The sequence below is a fragment of the Marmota monax genome, unplaced genomic scaffold (genome assembly GCF_021218885.2).
Source record: "Marmota monax isolate L192 unplaced genomic scaffold, Marmota_monax_Labrador192_F-V1.1 WCK01_AAM20220418_F8-fsc00001, whole genome shotgun sequence".
In the NCBI taxonomy this organism is placed as follows: Eukaryota; Metazoa; Chordata; class Mammalia; order Rodentia; family Sciuridae; genus Marmota; species Marmota monax.
This window is the reverse complement of record NW_026693777.1, coordinates 18,815,967-18,837,453: the sequence shown is the minus strand read 5'-3', so window position 1 is coordinate 18,837,453 and position 21,487 is coordinate 18,815,967. Positions and strand designations below refer to the sequence as shown.

Here is a 21,487-nt window from a genome sequence, read left to right as displayed (position 1 = left end):
GTGGGGAAGAAAAACCACAAAGATGGCCTCATTCAGTTGTAATCCGTAATCCCTAGAATGTGGCAACAGGTTCAGACACTGAACCACATCTCTCTACATCTTGTTGGTTAGAAATCTCTTTCAGGAAGTCAGGGAGCAGAGGGCAGGGATTCTTTCCATTGCATGCAATGTAGCACTTGGCTAATGGAGGCCATTCAGTGTGTACTCTCCTTTCAGCCCAGAGCAGTGTGGAATGTAGGAGAGATTTTTGAGATTTCTGGGCAGACTCACCAGGATGCCATAGGGTCTGGGGAAGAGACACATCAAGGCTGACTGGTAACTGGAAAAGCTATAGTCACCAACATGTTGTGTCTCCCTTTAAACCCTTTCTGGAACAAGGTAGAATATAAAACTTTTTAAGAATTACATGCTATAAAGGGTAGTTCTTTCTTTTTTTCCTTTTCGTACCAGGATTGAACCCAGGGGTGCTTAATTGCTGAGCCAATATCCCTAGCCTGTTTTTATATTCTATTTTGAGAAAGGGTCTCACTAACATGCTTAGGGGCTCACAAAGTTGCTGAGGCTGGCTTTGAATTTGCGATCCTCCTGCCTCAGCCTCCCAAACTGCTGGGATTAGAGGCATGTGCCACTGTGTCCAGCATAAAGAGTAGTTTTTTATCCCCAAGGATTTTTTCTGTCTCTTCCTGGGGTTTGATATTGGAAAGGTTAAAATGTTGTCCACATGTTAATGTAGCAGATCTTTTGTTTTCAGAGAAGGTCAGCAGTCTTCTTCTGAATGAGGTAAAGTGATTATGTGATTTATGGAGCCAGAGGAACTCTTAATTCCATCTGTGCCTGTGCTGGAACCAGGCTGTTAGGGTGCCATCAACCGAGTCAGCCTGGAAAAGCCTAAGTTGGCTCTCTTGGACCCAGAGGTGCTTAGTGGGTTGACTTGAGTTGGTGCAGAGGGGCATGTTACTAAGCCCATCCAAAGAATTGATACCATCTGTTCTCCTTAGACAAGGACAGATGTAACTGGAGAACCAAATTAGTGGAAACATATATCTGGTGTTTCGAGTCATCTCAGTTACTATCTTGAACTAATTTTTTTTTTCTTGATGCTGGGGATTGAACCCAGGGTCTCAGACTTGCTAGACAAATGTTGAGCTAAATTTTCAAGTGTTTTTTTTTAACTCAATCATAATATTCATACAAAAGTATCTGTTAACACCATGTTTGTATCATTTGATCTTGAGGCTAACTCTGGTGTGTGGTAGACAGATATGTCTGAAGTGACAGGCCTACATCTCCAAGGTCACCTTCCATCCTTGAGCCCCCAATACTACTGTCCTTGCTCCTGTTTTCTTCAGTCACAGTCTTCACTGTCTCAGCAAACACCGTCCTGGTATAGAGGCAACAAGAGAGTAAAGCAGATGAGGAGGAAGGAGACAGAGAGGGCTGGTTGGTAGAGTCTTCTCTGGGACTCTGAAGTAAACCAGAATATGTCTACTTGGGTTTTATACTCTTTCCTCAATGTATCAAACTTATTTGGAGATTGGATGTAAATAAGCAAGAGCTGATTTTAGATAGCTCAAAACATTTTTGGTTTTTGAGGTTGCATAACCTCTGGGAGAGTTAAATGCACTAAATACAATTTAGATTTCTGTATTTTATTGGTGGCAACCAAATTAGTTTACTTAAATAATAATCTTTTGAAGGTTATTACCCAAGTCACATTTTAGGGATGAGATTCTCTTATTCTAAATGGTCTGAATTAACCCTGGCATTTTTTTCCCCCTAGTTTAAATCTCTAGTAACATTTCAGCTTTGTTTACTGAATAAGTAAACAAAGGCTGGTATTCCAAGCCAGGCATGTAGTTCATGCCTATAATCCCAGTGACTCTGGAGGCTGAGGCCAGAGGATCACAAATTTGAGGCCAGCCTTAGCAATTTAGTGAGACCCTTAGCAACTGAGTGTGACCCTGTCTCAATTTTTTTTAAGGGATGGGGATAAAGTCACTGTGGGTTCAATCCCCAGTACCAAAACAAAACAAACAAACAAACAAAAAAACCCAAACAAACAAAACAAAGCTAGTATTCCAAGTACAGGTGAAATTCTAAAAATAGCAAGTATATTCCTTTAAAATACTAGGAATTCCCTTGGTTTGGGGTCAGATTATATTTCCCATATACAACATTTGAATGTATAACTTCAAAAGCCATTAGAGACATGGGATTTCAAGTTCAAGACCAGCCTTAGCAACTTAGTGAGATATGTCTCAAGATAAAAATTTTTAAAAAGGGCTGGAGATGTGGCTCAGTGGTAAAGTGCCTCTTGGTTCAATCCCCAGTACTCCCCCCCACCCAAAAAAGCCATTAGTACTTATCAGCACTAAATGCAATTGCAAAGTCTGTTTAGGAGCAGTTTGAAAAAAATTGCATACTCAGAGGTCCCCAGCTTTTTTCCATTTCTGTTACCCTGCCAGTGGGTTACCTGGGGCTTGAGAGACTCTCTGTGTCACTCCACCTTGAAACCCATCTCTCTCTTTTTTTTTAAAACAATTTTATTTTATTTTTTTTAATGGTTGTTCAAAACATTACGAAGCTCTTGACATATCATATTTCATACATTAGATTCAAGTGGGTTATGAACTCCCATTTGTACCCCAAATACAGATTGCAGAATCACATCGGTTACACATCCACAATTTTACATAATGCCCTATTAGTAACTGTTGTATTCTGCTACCTTTCCTATCCTCTATCCCCCTCCCCGCCCCTCCCATCTTCTCTCTCTACCCCATCTACTGTAATTCATTTCTCTCCTTGTTTATTTTCCCATTCCCCTCACAACCTCTTATATGTAATTTTGTATAGCAATGAGGGTCTCCCTCCATTTCCATGCAATTTCCCTTTTCTCTCCCTTTCCCTCCCACCTCATGTCTCTGTTTAATGTTAATCTTTTCTTCCTGCTCTTCCTCCCTGCTCTGTTCTTAGTTGCTCTCATTATATCAAAGAAGACATTTGGTATTTGTTTTTTAGGGATTGGCTAGCTTCACTAAGCATAATCTGCTCTAGTGCCATCCATTTCCCTGCAAATTCCATGATTTTGTCATTTTTTAGTGCTGCGTAATACTCCATGGTGTATAATTGCCACTTTTTTTTTTATCCATTCATCTATTGAAGGGCATCTGGGTTGGTTCCACAGTCTAGCTATTGTGAATTGTGCTGCTATGAACATTGATGTGGCAGTATCCCTGTAGTACGCTTTTTTAAGGTCTTCAGGGAATAGTCCGAGAAGGGCAATAGCTGGGTCAAATAGTGGTTCCATTCCCAGCTTTCCCAGGAATCTCCATACTGCTTTCCAAATTGGCCGCACCAGTTTGCAGTCCCACCAGCAATGTATAAGAGTACCCTTTTCCCCACATCCTCGCCAGCACTTGTTGTTGTTTGACTTCATAATGGCTGCCAATCTTACTGGAGTGAGATGGTATCTTAGGGTGTTTTTGATTTGCATTTCTCTGACTGCTAGAGATGGTGAGCATTTTTTCATGTACTTGATGATTGATTGTATGTCCTCCTCTGAGAAGTGTCTGTTCAGGTCCTTGGCCCATTTGTTGATTGGGTTATTTGTTATCTTATTGTCTAATTTTTTGAGTTCTTTGTATACTCTGGATATTAGGGCTCTATCTGAAGTGTGAGGAGTAAAAATTTGTTCCCAGGATGTAGGCTCCCTATTTACCTCTCTTATTGTTTCTCTTGCTGAGAAAAAACTTTTTAGTTTAAGTAAGTCCCATTTGTTGATTCTTGTTATTAACTCTTGTGCTATGGGTGTCCTATTAAGGAATTTGGTGCCTGACCCCACAATATGTAGATCGGAGCCAACTTTTTCTTCTATCAGACGCAGAGTCTCTGATTTTATATCAAGCTCCTTGATCCATTTTGAGTTAACTTTTGTGCATGGCGAGAGGAGGGGGTTCAGTTTCATTTTGTTGCATATGGATTTCCAGTTTTCCTAGCACCATTTGTTGAAGTTGCTATCCTTTCTCCATTGCATGCTTTTAGCCCCTTTATCAAATATAAGATAGTTGTAACTTTGTGGATTGGTCTCTGTGTCCTCTATTCTGTACCACTGGTCCACCCGCCTGTTTTGGTACCAGTACCATGCTGTTTTTGTTACTATTGCTCTGTAATATAGTTTGAAATCTAGTATCGCTATACCGCCTGATTCACACTTCCTGCTTAGAATTGCTTTTGCTATTCTGGGTCTTTTATTTTTCCATATGAATTTCATGATTGCTTTATCTATTTCTACAAGAAATGCCATTGGGATTTTGATTGGCATTGCGTTAAACCTATAGAGAACTTTTGGTAATATCGCCATTTTGATGATGTTAGTTCTGCCTATCCATGAACAGGGTATATTTTTCCATCTTCTAAGATCTTCTTCTACTTCTCTCTTTAGGGTTCTGTAGTTTTCATTGTATAAATCTTTCACGTCTTTTGTTAGGTTGATTCCCAAGTTTTTTTTTTTTGAGGATATTGTGAATGGAGTGTTTTTCCTCATTTCCGTTTCAGAAGTTTTGTCGCTGATATACAGAAATGCCTTTGATTTATGCGTGTTGATTTTATATCCTGCCACTTTGCTGAATTCATTTATTAGTTCTAATAGTTTTTTTGTAGACCCTTTTGGGTCTTCTAGGTATAGAATCATGTCCTCCGCAAATAGTGATAATTTAAGTTCTTCTTTTCCTATTTTTATGCCTTTAATTTCTTTCGTCTAATTGCTCTGGCCAGTGTTTCAAGAACTATATTGAATAGAAGTGGTGAGAGAGGGCATCCCTGTCTTGTTCCAGATTTTAGAGGGAATGCCTTCAATTTTTCTCCATTCAGAATGATGCTAGCCTGAGGCTTAGCATAGATAGCTTTTATAATGTTGAGGTAAGTTCCTGTTATCCCTAGTTTGAAACCCATCTATTGATTTGCTGGGAGTCTTGATAACACTTGGTGCCCCATGTAAGAGGAAGAATGGAATGCTTTTGTGCTGTCCAAAAAATACCTGCTCATTCATGACATTGCCTGATGTGAATCTCTAACCAAAGGGTGACTGAGGCTTGCCTCAGTGGACAGAGCTATCCAGTCTTGCTCAGTTCTCAGTAAGGTGCCTAGCACACTGTGATGTATGGAGGCAGATAATTATATCCTATTTCCTTCTTTCCTGTCACTGGCTTCCCTCTAGGATTTACTCACTAGCCCTAAAATAGAAGTGCTTGTTGTAGCTATTGTGAAGGTCACACCGGGCTGTTTGATTTCTTTCTCACCGCCAGTTGCATCATCTTGTTGATGCATTTGTGTTCTTTTTCCACTTCGTTGGAGCCTAGAGGGCTTTATCAAGGCCAAAGGTAATATCTGAGCCTGAAAGATCATAGTAGTATTCAGTGTATTTTATTACCTTCGCTCTGGAGACAAGTTCTCAGTATGAGGCTGTGCCAGCATATAAGAGCAAGGGGAAAATGAGGGCCCTTTCAGTTTGCTTCCAAATTTGTTTGACTTGAGAGTTTCTTTAAGTTTCAGACTCATCTTGTCATAAAATGCTACTATCTTCTTCTCTTCCTCCTCTTTCTCTTTTGGTGCTGGGGACTGAACCCAGGGACTGCTCTACCACAGAGCTGCACCTCCAGCCCTTTTTATTTATTTAAAATTTTTTTGTAGTTGTCAATGGACAGAATGCCTTTATTTTTATGTGGTGCTGAAGATCGAACCCAGTGCCTCACACATGCTAGGCAAGCGCTCTGCCACCGAGTTGCAGCTCCAACCTCCTTTTTATTTTTTGAGACATGGTCTACTTAAGTTGCCAAGGCTATCTTCAAACTTGCAATTCTCCTGCCTCAGACTCTTGGGTCATTAGGATTAGAGGTGTGTGCCACTGTGCCCAGCTTTTATTTTTATTTATTTATTTTTTTGCAGAACCGGGGATTGAAATCAGAGTCTCTTGGATGGTATGCTAGCACTCTACCACTGAGCCACATCCCCAGCCCTTTTTTAAACATTTTATTTATTTGTTTATTTATTTATTGTTACCAGGGATTGAATCCAGGGGCACTTTACCACATCCTTAGCCCTTTTTATTTTGGGACAGGGTCTTACTAAATTACTTAGGGTATCACTAAGTTGCTGAGGCTAGCTTTGTAATCCCAAATTGCTGGGATTATAGGTTCATACCATTGCAACCAGTTCTTACTTTTAATAAGGAATCTGAGGGCCGGGCTTAGAGGAAGAATGGTTACTGAGCATCATCAGGCCCTGGGTTTGATCTCTGGCACTGCCAAAAAAAAAAAAGGAAGAAAGGATGAAATTTTTTTTTTTTTTTTTTTTGTTGATTTCTTGTGGATGTACATGATAGTGAGATTCACTGTTGTATATTAATATATGTACATAGGCAAGTTATGTCAGATTGGAAAATATCAATTGCCTGGGGGAACCACATTCTTAAAAGAAAAGGGGTGCAGTTTACAGAAGGAGGTAGAATGAACAGGTAAAACAGGAACACTTCACTAGTTTGCTCAAATAAACTACATGATATTGTCAAAAAAAAGGGGCTTAATAAAGTTCGTAAACTATTAGAGCAGAATTAATCTCATAATTTTTTCTCAAATTATTATATTTTAATTTTCCTGAAATGTTGTTAAATAAGCAATCAACATGAGGAAATGAGAGCTTTGGCTTTTTGAAAAACGAGTTCAAGCCTTCAGACTCAGAACTAAAGAATACAGATAAGGCCTAAATAAATCAATATAAGAAAGCTAAAATTCTAATTGGCATTGGACTAGCAAAGCTAGAAGTTAAGCGATGTGCCTTTTCAGTTTACTGCTGTCTATTTCTGTTAACACTGTTTAAATTTAAAGGGGTGTGGTGAAAATAGTGATAGAACCAGAAAACTAGGGTATTCATTTTCTGTTGCTGTGTAACAACCATGGACATCTTGGCTAAAAACAAGGTCCATTAATTATCTCACACTTCCTGCCGTTCAGAAATCTGGGCAGTGTGGCTCAGCTGGGTTCTCTAGAGCCTCACAAGGTCAAAATTTGGGCAGAAGTTGCAGTTATGTCCAGGAGCTTGGCTTCCTTTCGAAGCTCTGAGGTTGTTGGCAGCATTCATTTCCTTAGAACAGTTTTACATGGCCCTTTTGTTTCTAAGACAACAATGGCCCGTCAAATCTTTCTTGTGCTTTCAAACTCTGATTTCCCTTTCTGTCATATTTTCTCTCTTTTGTCTCCTTTGCTCTTTTGTCACCAACAGGAGAGACTTTTAATAGCTTATGTGACTGGAATACGTTCATTGGATAAATCAACTTGCCATGAAACAGAGCCCATGGTTGAACTCAGCCATGTCCCATCACATTTGTACATTGCAGGGATTAGGGTGTGGAATCTTGGGGTCATTCCTACAAATCTTGCCTGCCACCGCCTGGTTCTAGGCTTCATACATTTACCATCTAACTACCTGGGAAAGGATGAAATTTTAACAGGTACAGTGGTGTACACCTATAATGCCAGCAACTCAGGATGCTGAGACAGGATTATAAATTTGAGACTAGCTTCAAGAATTTAGCAAGACCCTGACTTAAAATAGAAAACCAAAAAAGGCTGGGGATGTAACTCGGTGGTAGAGTGCCCTGGATTTAATCCCTAGTATTGCAAAAAATATATACATATATAATATAATAATTTGATATTCTGGACCTAGTGGTGCAGAATAGCCAAAATCTCAGCTACTTAGTAGGCTGAGGCAGGAGGATTGCAAGTGCTTGAGGCCAGCCTGGGCAATTAATGAGACCATATTTCAAAATAAAATAAAAAGTGGCAGAGTGCTTGCCTAACATGCATGAGATCCTGGGCCCAACACCACAAAAAATAAAATATAAAAGTAAAGGATAGCATTGAAACACTGGATCTCAGGGCCTGGGATATAGCTCAGTGGTAGAGTGCTTGCCCAGCATGTGCAAGAGCCTGGGTTCAATTCCCAGTACCAAGGGAAAAAAACTCAAAAAACCTTGTAGGTCTCATCTGACCTACACTTGGCAGATAAGTTGACCTGAAGCACAGCAGGCAGATACTCCTTCCATGTTATGATGTTTGCTCTTTACAATGCTACTCTAATATTTAAAATTAATGAGACCATTTCCTTCTGCTCTTTGAACTGAGAATCTGTCATAGCATTCTGACAAAATAGTACCTTTACTAGTACTCAGTTCATCTGGTTCTTAAAAAATGAACCCCCTATCAATCAATCTCCTGCTTCTCTCAAGAAATGTAGCCTGTGGGTTGCAATCATGTTCTCCAGTACCTCATATCACAATGCTCCAATTTTCAGACGTGTCATTCTTGTTAAGTTGGTCACCTGTTATCAAACATGGCATGTATATTTCTTCTTTGGAGCCTTTGTTTACTCTTTAGAAACCAACCTTGGATTCTACTATAAGTTCTTTGGGTGCCTCAGTGCTCTTGATACAGTGGGCATTAGAGGAGAGAGCTCTTAGGAGGCCAGCTCAGGATGGCATAATAATTTTGATGATTTAGCTCTATAATTAATAGTTAAAATACTATAGATTGATAAATCTATGGTAACAAAAGTGGTAATTTATTTATTTCTTTATTATGCTGGATTGAACGCAGGGGCATTTATCACTGAGCTATGTCTCCAGCTTCTTTTTTTTAGACAGGGTCTTGCTAAGTTGCTGAGTCTGGCCTCCTGCCTCAGCTTCCCAAGTCACTGGGATTACAGGTGTACACTACTATGTCTGGCAGTATTTTGATTTTTAACAGCTTAAAATTTATGGCATAGAATAAGAACAAAACAAAACTCATTGTGGCTGAGATTGTTAACTGTTTCCCACAATTCTACTTTTTTTTCTTCTGGACATAAGCTAGACTTTGCTGGCCAGTGCTATGTGAGCAGGAGTGATGTGCCATTTCTCAGCCGGGGCCTGTAAAGAGGATCTATGCCTTATCAATATATTTCTCCCTCCTGCTGCTTTGAACCTGGAGAGACCTAGCCTTAGCCCCATCAGTGGCAAAGCCCTAGTTATGACAGTTACAAGCCAGATGTGTGAATCCCAACATGGAGGAAAGCCTCCTGCTGACTGAGATACCCACTCTAGATGTTAGATGAAAAAGAAACAATATCTTTGAGCCATTATTTTGGGGGCTTTGCTACAGCAGTGTAGCCTACTCTACCTAATAGTCTTATTTAAGAAAATATTAGGTATAAAGGCTTGCAAGGATATAGTAGTTTGGCCTGGGGACTAGGGTGGGACCCTCTACCATTAGATACCTCCTCATTCATTTTTATAAATAATTTCTATCCAAGTAAGGTAGAAAATAAAACAAAACAGTGCTGATACAAGTTTAAGTTGGAGGGGTCCTTCTTTGACTGCCTCAATCTTCAGCAGACTTCCTCTGATCCTTTAATACTTGCTATTCCTAGTTCTTACCTGGTACTTACTGTGAAAATTAAAGAGCTGAGTTAGGAGTCTAGAGGGCAGGCCGCTCAGGCAGGGCCTCTCAAGATATTAATTTTTTCCTGGTCAGGCTCAGAGCTTTGTGGATCCAGAAACACAAAGCTTGCTGTGTGTAGAGATTCTCAGGCTCTAATACCCAGACTCACACTAACCATGCTGGATAAAACAAAATGCCTCTGTGTAATTATGTTGAGCAAGAGACCTCCCAGCACGCACTGTCTGGAAGCCCTTGTGAGTAAGTGAAGGCATCTGGGAAACCAAGTGAGTAACCATAAGGTGGCTTGGTGAGAAAGAAATAGAGTAAATAGAGATGGGTAATTTAGGAGAATCCACCATCTGGGCTCTGAATTAATCTTTGGTTTTGCCCCCACAGGGTTGGGGATTGAACCCAAGGCTTTGAGCATGCTAGGCAAAGTGCTCTAACACTGAGCTAACTTCCAGTCCTTATGCTGTGAATTACTCTGTTAACCCAATCCAAAGCACAGTTACACATTTAATGATCAAAATCTTTTTACAAAATTCAATCTCTCTTCCTTGGACAGTATTATTCTAAGACTACCAAAATTATTTTCAGGCCTTGTTCAGTTTTTTTTTTTTTTAAATTTGTTTTCCCCCTAGTAAGAAAATACAAATGAGTAGAGCGCAGTTTCCTGTTGCACTTACTTGAGTCTACAGCCTGATTTCCATGATTGGTCTTGAGAGTTCCCCAAGTTCTGTCAATTACCCATGAAAATTTTAATTCCTCAGTATATTTTTTGCATGTGAGGATTAATATGAGTTAAAGTGCCTGGCAAAAGATTTTTATAGATTGGGGTGTAGCTCACTGAGAGGTCTCTAAAGTTAGTTAATATTAACATTATTATTATTTTGATTATAAGGCTTTTATAATTATGCACCTAATTACAAAACACCAGACATGCTCTAGGGTTTTAATCCAGTAAGAACCTAATGCATAATATGCTTGAAGGGGTAGTTGAGATTAAAAATACAAATAAAAACACCCTAGAATAGGCACTAACATTCAAGATCTGACCACACCTGATATTGACTTCAAAGTTAGAGCTTCATTTCTCTTAAGTCTACTCCCCACATTTTGAAATTTGGTGAAGTCAATAAAGATTTTACTTGTGGCTTTTTTTTTTTTTTTTTTTTTTTTTTTTTTGTGGTGTGTGTGAGTCAAACTCAGGATCTTGTACATGCTAGGCAAGTGCTACACCACTGAGCTACATCCCCAGTTCTTGACTTTCTTTTTAAAAGATTTTCATTTTCTATTTTACCAATGAGCTACAATCTCAGTCATTTATTTTTTAAAATTTTGAGTCAGGGACTCAGCAAGTTGCTGAGGTTAGTCTCAAACTTGTGATCCTCCTGACTTAGCCTCCTGAGTGTCCCACTGAGCTCTTTTAAAAAAAGATTTTTGTAGACTGGGGTGTAGCTCTCTGATAGAGAGCTTGCCTAGCCTGCATGAGGCCCTTGATTTGATCCCCAACAGCCCCAAAACAAAACAAAGATTTTATATGGTCATTTTCTCTTGGTTCCCATTGTTTTTGTTTTTGTTTTTGTCATTCTTCTCCTATCTGCATTTTCCCTCCTTCCTTTCCTCTTACTTGTCTGGATATTCTCTCATGTGGGGTCTTTTATGCTCACTCATTCTTTCTTCCTTTCTCCACCCCCCCTTCTTTTAGCTATACTGGGGATTGAACATGGAAATTTTACCACTGAATTACATCCCCAGCCCTTTATTGTTATGAGACAGGACCTTGCTAAATTCCATAGGCTGGTCTCAAACTTGAGATCCTCCTACCTCAGACTCCTGAGCTGCTGGCTTTACAGGTGTGTACCATCACGCCCGGTTTCATGCTGGTCTTAATCCAAATCTTTAACAAATCCATGCAGACATTGAGATGTTACAGTCCCCCAGAACCCCAATAACTAGACACCAGTTTGAGAAGCAGGGCCCTAAGCATACAATCTGTAACATTCTGTTCTCTCATAGTTCATGTCCCTTTTCTAATTTTTTTAGTTGTAGATGAACACAATACCTCTATTTATTGACTTTTATGTGGTACTGAGGATTGAACCCAGTGCCTCACACATGCTAGCAAGCGCTCTACCACTGAGCCACAACCATAGCCCTCATGTCCCTTTTGGATAGAATTGGATTGTTTAGTTTTCACCTACAATATAGGTAGAAAGTATTCAAAGTTGTCAGAATGTGTATGTGTATGTGTGCGTGTGTATATATATATATATTTTTTTTTGGGGGGGGGTACAGGGGATTGAACTCAGGGACACTCAACCACTGAGCGACATCCCCACCCCTATTTTGTATTTTATTTAGAGACAGAGTCTCTCTGAGTTTCTTAGCGCCTCGCTGTTGATGAGGCTGGCTTTGAACTCTTGATCTTCCTGTCTCAGCTTCCCAAACGACATGCGTCACCATGCCTGGCTATTGAGTTCTTAAAGTACTGGAAGCAGGAAGAATTATTTGGGAGGCAAACTGTACAGTAAGGAATACAAATATTAGAGCCAGATGACTTGGACTAGGGATTAAACCCCAGACTTAGCAAAAGCTAGACAAGCATTCTATCACAGAGCTACCCTCCCAACCCTTTCTTTGAAAAAATTTTTTTGAGACAGGGTCTTGCTAAGTTGCACAGGCTGGCCATGAACTTACAATCCTCCTGTCTCAGCCTCCTGAGTAATTGGGGTTACAGGCATGTGCAACTGTGCCCTGCTAGATCTTGATTCTGGCATTTGGCAGCTATGTGACCTTAGGTAAGTTACTTTTCTTTGCTTGAGTGTCCTCATACTGTATGGAAAAGGCATTATTTTAGTTGCTTCATAGAACTGTTGTGAATCCTAAATAAGAATTTATGTTAAACCAGCCAGGCTTGGTGGCATATATCTATAATCCCAATGACTCAGGAAGCCAAAACAGGTCAATCAAAAGTTTGAGCCCAGTCTGGGCAATTTAACAAGACCCTATCTCAAAAATAAAAAGTGAAAAGAGTTGGGGATGTAAGTCAGTGGTAAAGTACCCCTGGGTTCAATCCTCAGCACTGAAAAAAAAAAAAAAAGCGTAACAGTTGCCAGTAATTTGTAATAACAAATGTTATATATTTCTTTCTTTTTTTTGAACTGGGGATTGAACTCGGGGCACTTTACCACTAAGCCACATCCCCAGCCCTTATTTATTATTATTTTTTATATTTAGTTGTAGGTGGACACAGTACCTTTATTTTATTTTTATGTGGTGATGAAGATTGAATCCAGTGCCTCACACATGCTAGGTGAGCACTCTACCATTAAGCCACAAGCCCAGCCCCACAAACCCTTATTTTTTGTGACAGATCACACTAGGCTGTTCAGGGCCTTGCTAAATTGCTGAGGCTGGTCTAGAACTTGGAATTCTTCTGCCTCAGCCTCCTCAGTTGCTAGGATTAAAGCCATGTGCCACCATGCCTGGCAGATATTTTAGTATGCTTTAGGTCCTCTGATTTTTTTAAATTTAGTTGTAGATTGACACAATAGCTTTATTTTATTTTTATGTGGTACTAGGTATTGAACCCAGTGCCTCACACGTGCCATGCAAGTGCTCTACCAGCCTGGCATGTGTGAGGCACTGGGTTCAATACCTAGCACCACATAAAAATAAACAGAAAAAGATACTGTGTCCAACTACAACTAAAAAATATTTTTAAAAAGTCTGAGAATTTCTATATGTGTATTTTGGTCCTAATTAATAGTACTTATTTTCTTTAAATCTGTTGGTTACTCTTGGTATTTTACTTCCCCTTTATAAGTCTGGGACATGTGCTACCAATTTTGTGATTTAGGTTAAGTTAATAATACCTCTTGGTTTTAGTTTGTAAAGCTCAGTTTCTTCTGCAAAATGGTGTTCTTTTAAGAGGGTTTACTTGGGCTAGGGTTATAGCTCAGTGGTAGAGTGCTTGCCTAACGTGTGAGGCACGGTGTTTGATTCTCAGCACCACATAAAAATAAATAAAATAATCACTGGGTATGGTGGCACACACCTGTAATCCCAGCAACTCGGGAGGCTGAGGCAGGAAGATTGCAAGTTCAAAGCCAGCCTATACAATTCAGCAAGGCCCTAAGCAAACTCAGTGAGACCTTGTCTCTTATATAAAAAATATATTTAGAAAAAAAAAGGGCTGGAGATGTGGCTCAGTGTTAGGCACCCCTGGGTTCAATCCTCACTACCAAAAAATATTAAATAAATAAAGGTTTTGTGTCCATCTACATCTTAAAAATATTGAGGGTTTACTTCCCAGGATTACTGGATTGAGCAATTCTGCCAGTTATGTGACATTTTAATTTTTACTGTGACAAAATAAGTAAGATGTATACTTTGCCATGAGTATCCCAGACCAGTAAGAATTGGAAAAGTACATACAGTTCTTCTTATCACCCCTTGTTTCCAGGTTGCCGCTTAAAAGACTTTGGAGACTTGAGTTTTACTCCAGTGCCCAAAGATGATCTCTATAACAACCTGATAGTGAACCCACGCTCTGTGGGCCTTGCCAACCAGGAACTGGCAGAGGTGGTCAGCAGAGCAGTATCAGGTGGCTACAGCTGTGTCACAGTGGGAGGCGACCACAGGTAAGCTGGAGCCAGGTGTGGTGAGGGGCTGGATAACATGTTGCTTTGGGCTCATTACTTAGCTGCTATCTTAGTTTCCTCATCCCAAGAAAAATATCCACAGTAATTTTAGGGTGTGGTGTTATAACATCATTTTAATGTCTAAGATCACGAACTTTTGCAGGAACTGTGTATTTTGCTTTGTGTAACACATTGTATAGTAAGAGGATTTGTGTTATTTGACACAGCAAGTACAAAGGTAGGTTAAGCAAGGTTTTTAGTCACCATGTTTCATGCTTATCTTCTTAAGTTTTCTAGAAAACATGACTTTCATTTTGGAGAACTGGAAGAATACATCAAGACTAAATTTAGGCATTTTTCAAAAATATTTATTTGGTTTTTTAGTTATATTTGGACACAAAACCTTTATTTTATTTATTTTTATGTGGTGCTGAGGATCAAACCCAGGGCCTCACACATGCTAGGTGAGCGCTCTACCACTGAGCACAACCCCAACCCAAATTTAGGCATTTTTATTAACATTTCTAATAGATTTGTTAGAGATCATCCCTTAGAATGTGAATATACTTTCCAGTCCACAATACCCTAGGTGACTAATGTATTTGGTCACTGGAGCCTTTGTCTCTTAGTAGGTCAGTATATACTTCACTGAGCTGATGTTTTCTCAGTAGTCTAAAGATTTGTAGGAAACTTTGCGATTTATTCCAGTTAGATGAAATTAAAACATGTGGAACAAATTTTTTTAAAATATTGAATTCTACAGACTTTCAGAGAAGAAAGAAGTTGGTCTGTGCTTGAATAGTCAGATTTCACAGGGGACTGTTATTTTAGCTAAGTAATGACGTTTATTGGTAGAGGCAATGAAGCACCAGAAGCACTTCAATGTATTTTAAGGTTTTATTTATTACTGGAAGCACCGAAAGCCAGATGTTAGATAACTTATCCAAGGCCTACAGCCAAGAAATAGCAGAGATAGGATTCAAATCCATTGTGGCCCCCATTGCAATTAATTTTTCTTTTCAGATCTAATAGAATAACTTTCTCTGAGGTACTTTGAGAGCTTTTCAGATCACTATCAGAAGTTCAACTTTTGTTCAGCCGGAGAAGCAGGTAGAATCCTTATTAGAATAAAAATTCAGGAAGGATAATAAGAGTCCTAGATTCACTAGTATGATGACTGGGGCATTCAGTTAAATCAACTTTAGAGTTCTGTGCTCTCTCTCTAAGATTATTTATTTAGTCTTTCCTGTAGTCAGATCTCACTCTTTGGGGACCTCCTCAATGTGATTACCATGGTCCTTGTTTTTTCTTTTTTACCTGTAGCTATCTATACTGCAGCCTATGTTATTACTTCCTTCCTTCCTATTCAATGCTAAAACCTAGGCAATCTGGAATAGTCTATGAAGGAAGGGACAAGTGTATAATTTGAATGGCTATTGACCATTTTAAAGGAAGAGGCATGTTTTGATCACTCCTTTTATATATGCACCATCACCTTACTTATCAAACCAGTTCTGCCAGGTATGGTAGGGCACACCTGTAATCCCAGCAGCTTGGGAAGCTGAGGCAGGAGGATCGAGTTCAAAGCTAGGCTCAGCAACTTAGCAAGGCCCTATGCAATTTACTGAGACCCTGTCTCTAAATAATAAAAAGGACTAGGGATGTTGCTCAGTGGTGCCCCTGGTTTCAATCCCCAGTACCACCCCCGCCCCCCAACCAAAACCAGTCCTGACTTAAAACAGGCCAAGTACTCTTATTCCTATCTTACAGAAAGGGAAGTGGAAGTCTGGAGAAGTTTGATAATTTGTCTTCAATCTCACAGTTCTTCCTGGACAAAAACTCCAGTAATCTATCTTAATTCACTGCCTTTAGCACTAGACCATATTGTCATTCAAGGGGAGCCTGAAAATCTGTCTTGTGCTTTATTGATCAAGGATGGCTATAGAATGCTTAAGCTGCATTTCTTGTCTATGCCAAACTCAACTTTGTTTCTGGGCAGCTTCCCAGCCACAATCTCATCAGCCATATTCCTGCAGTTGAGACAGAACAGGTAGCTGATGTAAGCAGAGCCCAAGGACAAAGAAAGGCAAAAACAAATCATTGAAAGTTATTTGAATGCCATGCTAACACAGATAACATGCAAATAACTTGTCTTATGCAGTGGTGGACATGAAGTCTTGAATTGGATTGGCTTATTACTTTAATGACTTTAACAACTTTTTGACTTTTCAGGTTTCAGGCACATATAAGCAAAAATAGCTATAGTGCTTTCTTCTTAAAATTGGTTCTTTTAGTTATACATGACAGTAGAATCCATTTGGATATAATCATACAAGCATGGAATAAATCTTATTAGGACTCCATTCTTGATGTACACATGGTAGGATTCACTGTGGTTTCCCTATATGTACATAGGAAAACTATGTCAGATTCATTCCACTGTCTTTCCTTTTTCTACCTTCCCTCCATTCCCCATTGTCTAATCTACTGAACTTCTTTTCTTCCCCACCCCTTTTTTGTGGGTTAGCTTCCACATATCAGAGAAAACATTCAACCTTTGGGGACTGGCTTATTTCACTTAGCATGATAATCTCCAGATCCATCCATTTACTGGCAAATGTCATAGTTTCTCCTCTTTATGGCTGAGTAATACTCCATTGTGTGTGTGTATGTGTGCTGATGGGGAATCAAACCCAGAGTTAGACAAGTGCACTGTACCAGCTACTCCCCCCGCCCTGATTTATAGTTTTTAATCCATAAAAAGTTAATGTAGGCCAGATACAATGGTGCACACCTCTAACCCAGCAACTTTGGAAACTGAGGCAGGAGGATTGGAAGTTCAAAGCCAGCTTCAGCAATTTAGTGAGGCCCTAAGCAATTCGGTGAGACCCTGTCTCAAAATAGAAAATAAAAACAGGCTGGGGATGTGGCTCAGTGGTAAGTGCCCCTGGGACCCTCCCCCACCCCCCGGCCAAAAAAAAAAAAAAAAAAAAAAAGTTAACATAACTGATTCTTTGTAAGTTAAAATTAGATCTCCCAGGTGGAGACCTTAAGAAGTAGTAAGCAACATTTTTGATTTGTTACACATAGATCAATTCATTTAACTAGATTTCACTCACTGAACAAACATTTGAGGTCCTATTCTGGGCCAGGGTTAATGGATCAAATGACATGAATTTTGGGGACAGGAAATACATTTATCATGCTGCCAGTCCTCAAGAGTTTTATATTTCTCATATCTAATCCACTCAAGGTTAATCTTTGGGAACAACAACCCAGGGAACTTGTTTTACCTTAACCCAGTCCAGGCCCTGACTTTGCCCTGAGGACAGAGTGTAAGCTGTGTTGGCTCAGAATATTTTTTATTGATGATGATAGCAAAGCAGAGGGCCTTGAAGATTATATTTGTTCTTTGCAGCCTGGCAATTGGTACCATTAGTGGTCACACCCGGCACCGCCCAGACCTTTGTGTCATCTGGGTTGATGCCCATGCTGACATCAATACACCCCTCACCACTTCATCAGGAAACCTCCATGGACAGCCAGTTGCATTTCTTCTCAGAGAACTACAGGACAAGGTTAGTGGGACAGAATGAGAAGGTAAATGGCTTACAGGGTTATTCCTGGGGCTTTGGAGGTTTTGTTCAATAAGACTAGAGTGAAGGATGGGTTCCATGAGGCTCACCAACCTTTCATTTGTTCACTAAATACTACTATGTGCCAGACAGTCTGCTAGATGCTAGGATTTAGAGATGACTAGGACATGGTCCCTGCTCTCAAGGGTGCTTATAATTCTCTAAGAAAGTAAGGTGGTAGTAACTAGTGATGGACAGTCTCATAGCCTGAGGACTCCTTGGTTAGAGGCTCCCAGGCCACACCCTCAGATAAGCGACGCTATGCTTACCTCTGGGTAATATTTTCCTAAGCTATAGAGAAGAGGCTTAGGAAAATATTATGGGAGGCATGTTAATGCCAAGACAGGCATAAACTAGTATCTGTATATCCCTCCCCCTTAGCGAGAAACCAGGTTAAACCAGAATAGTACAAAGATTATTCATTAGACACAATTTGTTTGGTTGTTGGCAACTTGAGGTGGCAATTGAGTTATACTTTAAGAACCAATCTGTAAACAGTTTAGCAATGTGCAAAGGAACCAAAAGGGCAAATCAGTGTAGTCCTACTGTTTAGACTAGTTATTGGTAAACCAAGACCATTTTGAGAAATTTTTTTTTCATTCTCCTTGAGAAAGCTGTATTGTTTTTCTGTTCCCCTTCTGAAACATTTCCATTCTTGTGAAGTTTATTTCCTAGATCAAGTGTGTCTTGTGTTGTTTTAAACATATCCTGTGGACAGGAGGAAAAAATGATTACACACTTTTGGAAACACATGGTGATTATCTTGGTGAGACCAAGAATTCTTAATTAATCCTATAATCTTGTTTATTCCTCTTTTCATAGGTACCACAACTCCCAGGATTTTCCTGGATCAAACCTTGTATCTCTTCCCCAAGTATTGTGTATATTGGCCTAAGAGATGTGGACCCTCCTGAACAGTAAGTTTAAGCTTTGGGCCTGTGCTGGCTATTTATGTTCCTCTTAAAGGTTGATGCTTGATGTAATCTGTTGTAGGTCAATACAAGGGAAAACCCCCTAATATACATGCTAAAAAACTTGAATTTTTTTTTTTTTTTTTTTTTTGTGTGTGTGTGTGTGTGGTACTGGGGATTGAACCCAGGGGTGGTTTGTCACTGAGCTACATACCCAACCCTTTTTATTTTTTGAGACAAGGTCTTGCTAAATTGCTGAGGCCTCCTGAGTCACTTAAAAATAGCTTTTAAACTAAGGATTCCTTTCTTTCTTTCTCACCAGCTTTATTTTAAAGAACTATGATATTCAGTATTTTTCCATGAGAGATATTGATCGACTTGGTATTCAGAAGGTCATGGAACAGACATTTGATCTGCTGATTGGCAAGTAAGTAACTACAGTGTATGTCTACTTCTAGATCCCAGAGAGGGACAGAGCAAACTCTCAATGGGTGTCACACCTTAGCCTGTCTCTTTAGCATAGAAACTTTACTTTTAAAATAAAACAAATTATGTACATATAGAAATTTCAGAAAGGTATCACATGAAACATCTAGTCATATTCTTTTTCTGGGGTTGGGAGGGAATTTCCTTTAAGTCATTGCCCAGATCTCCTGTTTCTTGTGAATTTCTCAGGGACACTTAAGTACTGAGTCACATCCCCAGCCATTTTTGTATTTTATTTAAAAACAGGGTCTTACCGAGTTGCTTAGCACCTTGCTAAATTGCTGAGGCTGGCTTTGAACTCTCAATCATACTGCCTCAGCCTCCTGAGCTGCTGGAATTACAGGGCAGGCACCATTGTGCCCGGCTTTATCTCCATTTAATGCTTATCTTTTGAGATGTGAGGCATTCCTTGTTCCAACAGTCCCATTCTTCACAGCCTCATTATTATTGCTTCATCTGAGTCTAATATTAAGCAAATCTTGGTAATATAGAAAGATGGCAGATGAATGATAATAATATGCTAGCTTAAAGGAGCATTTTCCCAATCCTGAGTTTTTACTTCAGGATGCTGTATGTTAGTTTCAGCCGTTGGACACATGTACTCAAGTTGGAATTGGAAGATGTTAAGTTTGCAGACATAAAATTAGTATTAAGTTCAGCTGCTGTTAGAGAATAAAGGCAAATATAACTCAGATCATGCTAACTTAAATTAGTATATCAGAGCCCAGTGTCATGTGAAAGTGAAGAATTCCCTCTAATGACAGTAACGAAGGAGGCTCTAATGCCCAGGGTACACCAGAAATACAATCGGCAGTTAATCAGTCTGAAATATGTAGAACAAACACCAATAACATGAAGTAGTATGTAGGAATCTAATACACTTTTAGTAACTTTCAGGAAGAAAAAAACCTGGAAATTTGCTGTATTTAACAAAGTACCAGGACCAAAAAAAACAACAAAATCAAGGAGCTCCGATAACAGGAAGAATGAATGAGTCTACAAGCACAACTAAATATGTATTCTCTGGTCCTCTTCCTTTCCAGGAGACAAAGGCCAATCCATCTGAGTTTTGATATTGATGCATTTGACCCTACACTGGCTCCAGCCACTGGAACCCCTGTTGTGGGGGGATTGACCTATAGAGAAGGCATGTATATTACTGAGGAAATACACAATACAGGTATGTAGACACCAGGTCAGTAGCCTGTTAAGTATATATGTAAATATGCGGCATCTCCTGCCTGAAGGGGATCTTTGTTTAAACTTTTTATTTTTTTGATACTGGGGATTGAACCCAGGGACACTCTTATCACAGAACTACAATCCCAGCCCCTTTTAGTGTTTGAGACTGGGTCTTCTTGCTAAGTTGCTGAGGCTGGCCTGGAACTTGTGATTCTTCTGCCTCAGCCTCCCAAGTCACTGGGATTACAGGTATGTGTTATCATACCAGGCTGTTCTGCTGAAAAGAAATTTTTTGGGGTACTGGGAATATAACCCAGGGCACTTAGCCACTGAGCACATCCACAACCCTTTTTATTTTGTATTTTGAAATAGCATCTCGCTAAGTTGCTTAGAGTCTTGCTAATTTGCAAAGGCTGGCTTTGAACTTGTGATCCTCCTGCCTCAACCTCCTGAGTTGCTGGGAGTAGTCATTTGCCACCAGGCCCTGCCCTAAAAAATGTTTTATTTGTATATTATAGTTATACAAAATAATGGGGTTCATTTTGACATAATTGTAGATGCATAGAATATAATTTGCTCCATTTCAGTCCCCAGTATTTCCTGTTTCCCTCCCCCCTTGCTTAAATTTCTGTACCTAAAAAGTATAGGATTTCGCCCTCTGTACCACAAAAAAAGAGGGTTGGTTCTCTGGGAGTCAGGAATTTGAAGTCAAAGCAGATCTCTTAAAGATATTGTAAGTTGGGACAAGTCCTTTTTATCTAAGTCTTGTACTAGAGGTTGTTTGATAGGAGTTTTAATAAGTAGGATACAGTTGGATAAATCACTGACAATATTAACATAAATTCTAGATTATCAAAAGTAACTTTTCCAAAACTCAAACTTGTTTGCAGTTTTCATTTTTGTAAAAAAGCTTCTGGTTTTAAGTTCACTTGAAATGACCTTCCCTTCCAAAATTTAAACACTTACCATGTGGTACTACTTCAGTAACCATTTCATGAAACAGGTATAAAGAAGCATAGAGACCCCAGATTCAAAGGTCTAAGGCTGTAGGGAACCCTGGAATAAGAGATAGAAATGGGCATTGAACCCATAGAACCTGCTAGAACCTTAGGAAAGCACTTTCAGATCTAAGAGTAGCAAGACAGTTTCAT

General features: G+C 39.5%; 1 protein-coding gene across 2 annotated transcripts in view; it reads left to right on the top strand.

Annotated features, from left to right (window-relative positions):
* Window positions 1–21,487, top strand: part of Arg2 (arginase 2) — a 43,993-nt gene that overhangs the window by 20,715 nt on the left and 1,791 nt on the right. For both annotated transcript variants that reach the window (XM_046461615.2, XM_058584546.1), the window contains exons 3-7: window positions 13,945–14,122; window positions 17,541–17,700; window positions 18,580–18,674; window positions 18,991–19,095; window positions 20,198–20,334. In XM_046461615.2, the coding sequence (XP_046317571.1) occupies window positions 13,945–14,122; window positions 17,541–17,700; window positions 18,580–18,674; window positions 18,991–19,095; window positions 20,198–20,334 (675 nt within the window). The remainder of the gene's footprint in view (window positions 1–13,944; window positions 14,123–17,540; window positions 17,701–18,579; window positions 18,675–18,990; window positions 19,096–20,197; window positions 20,335–21,487) is intronic.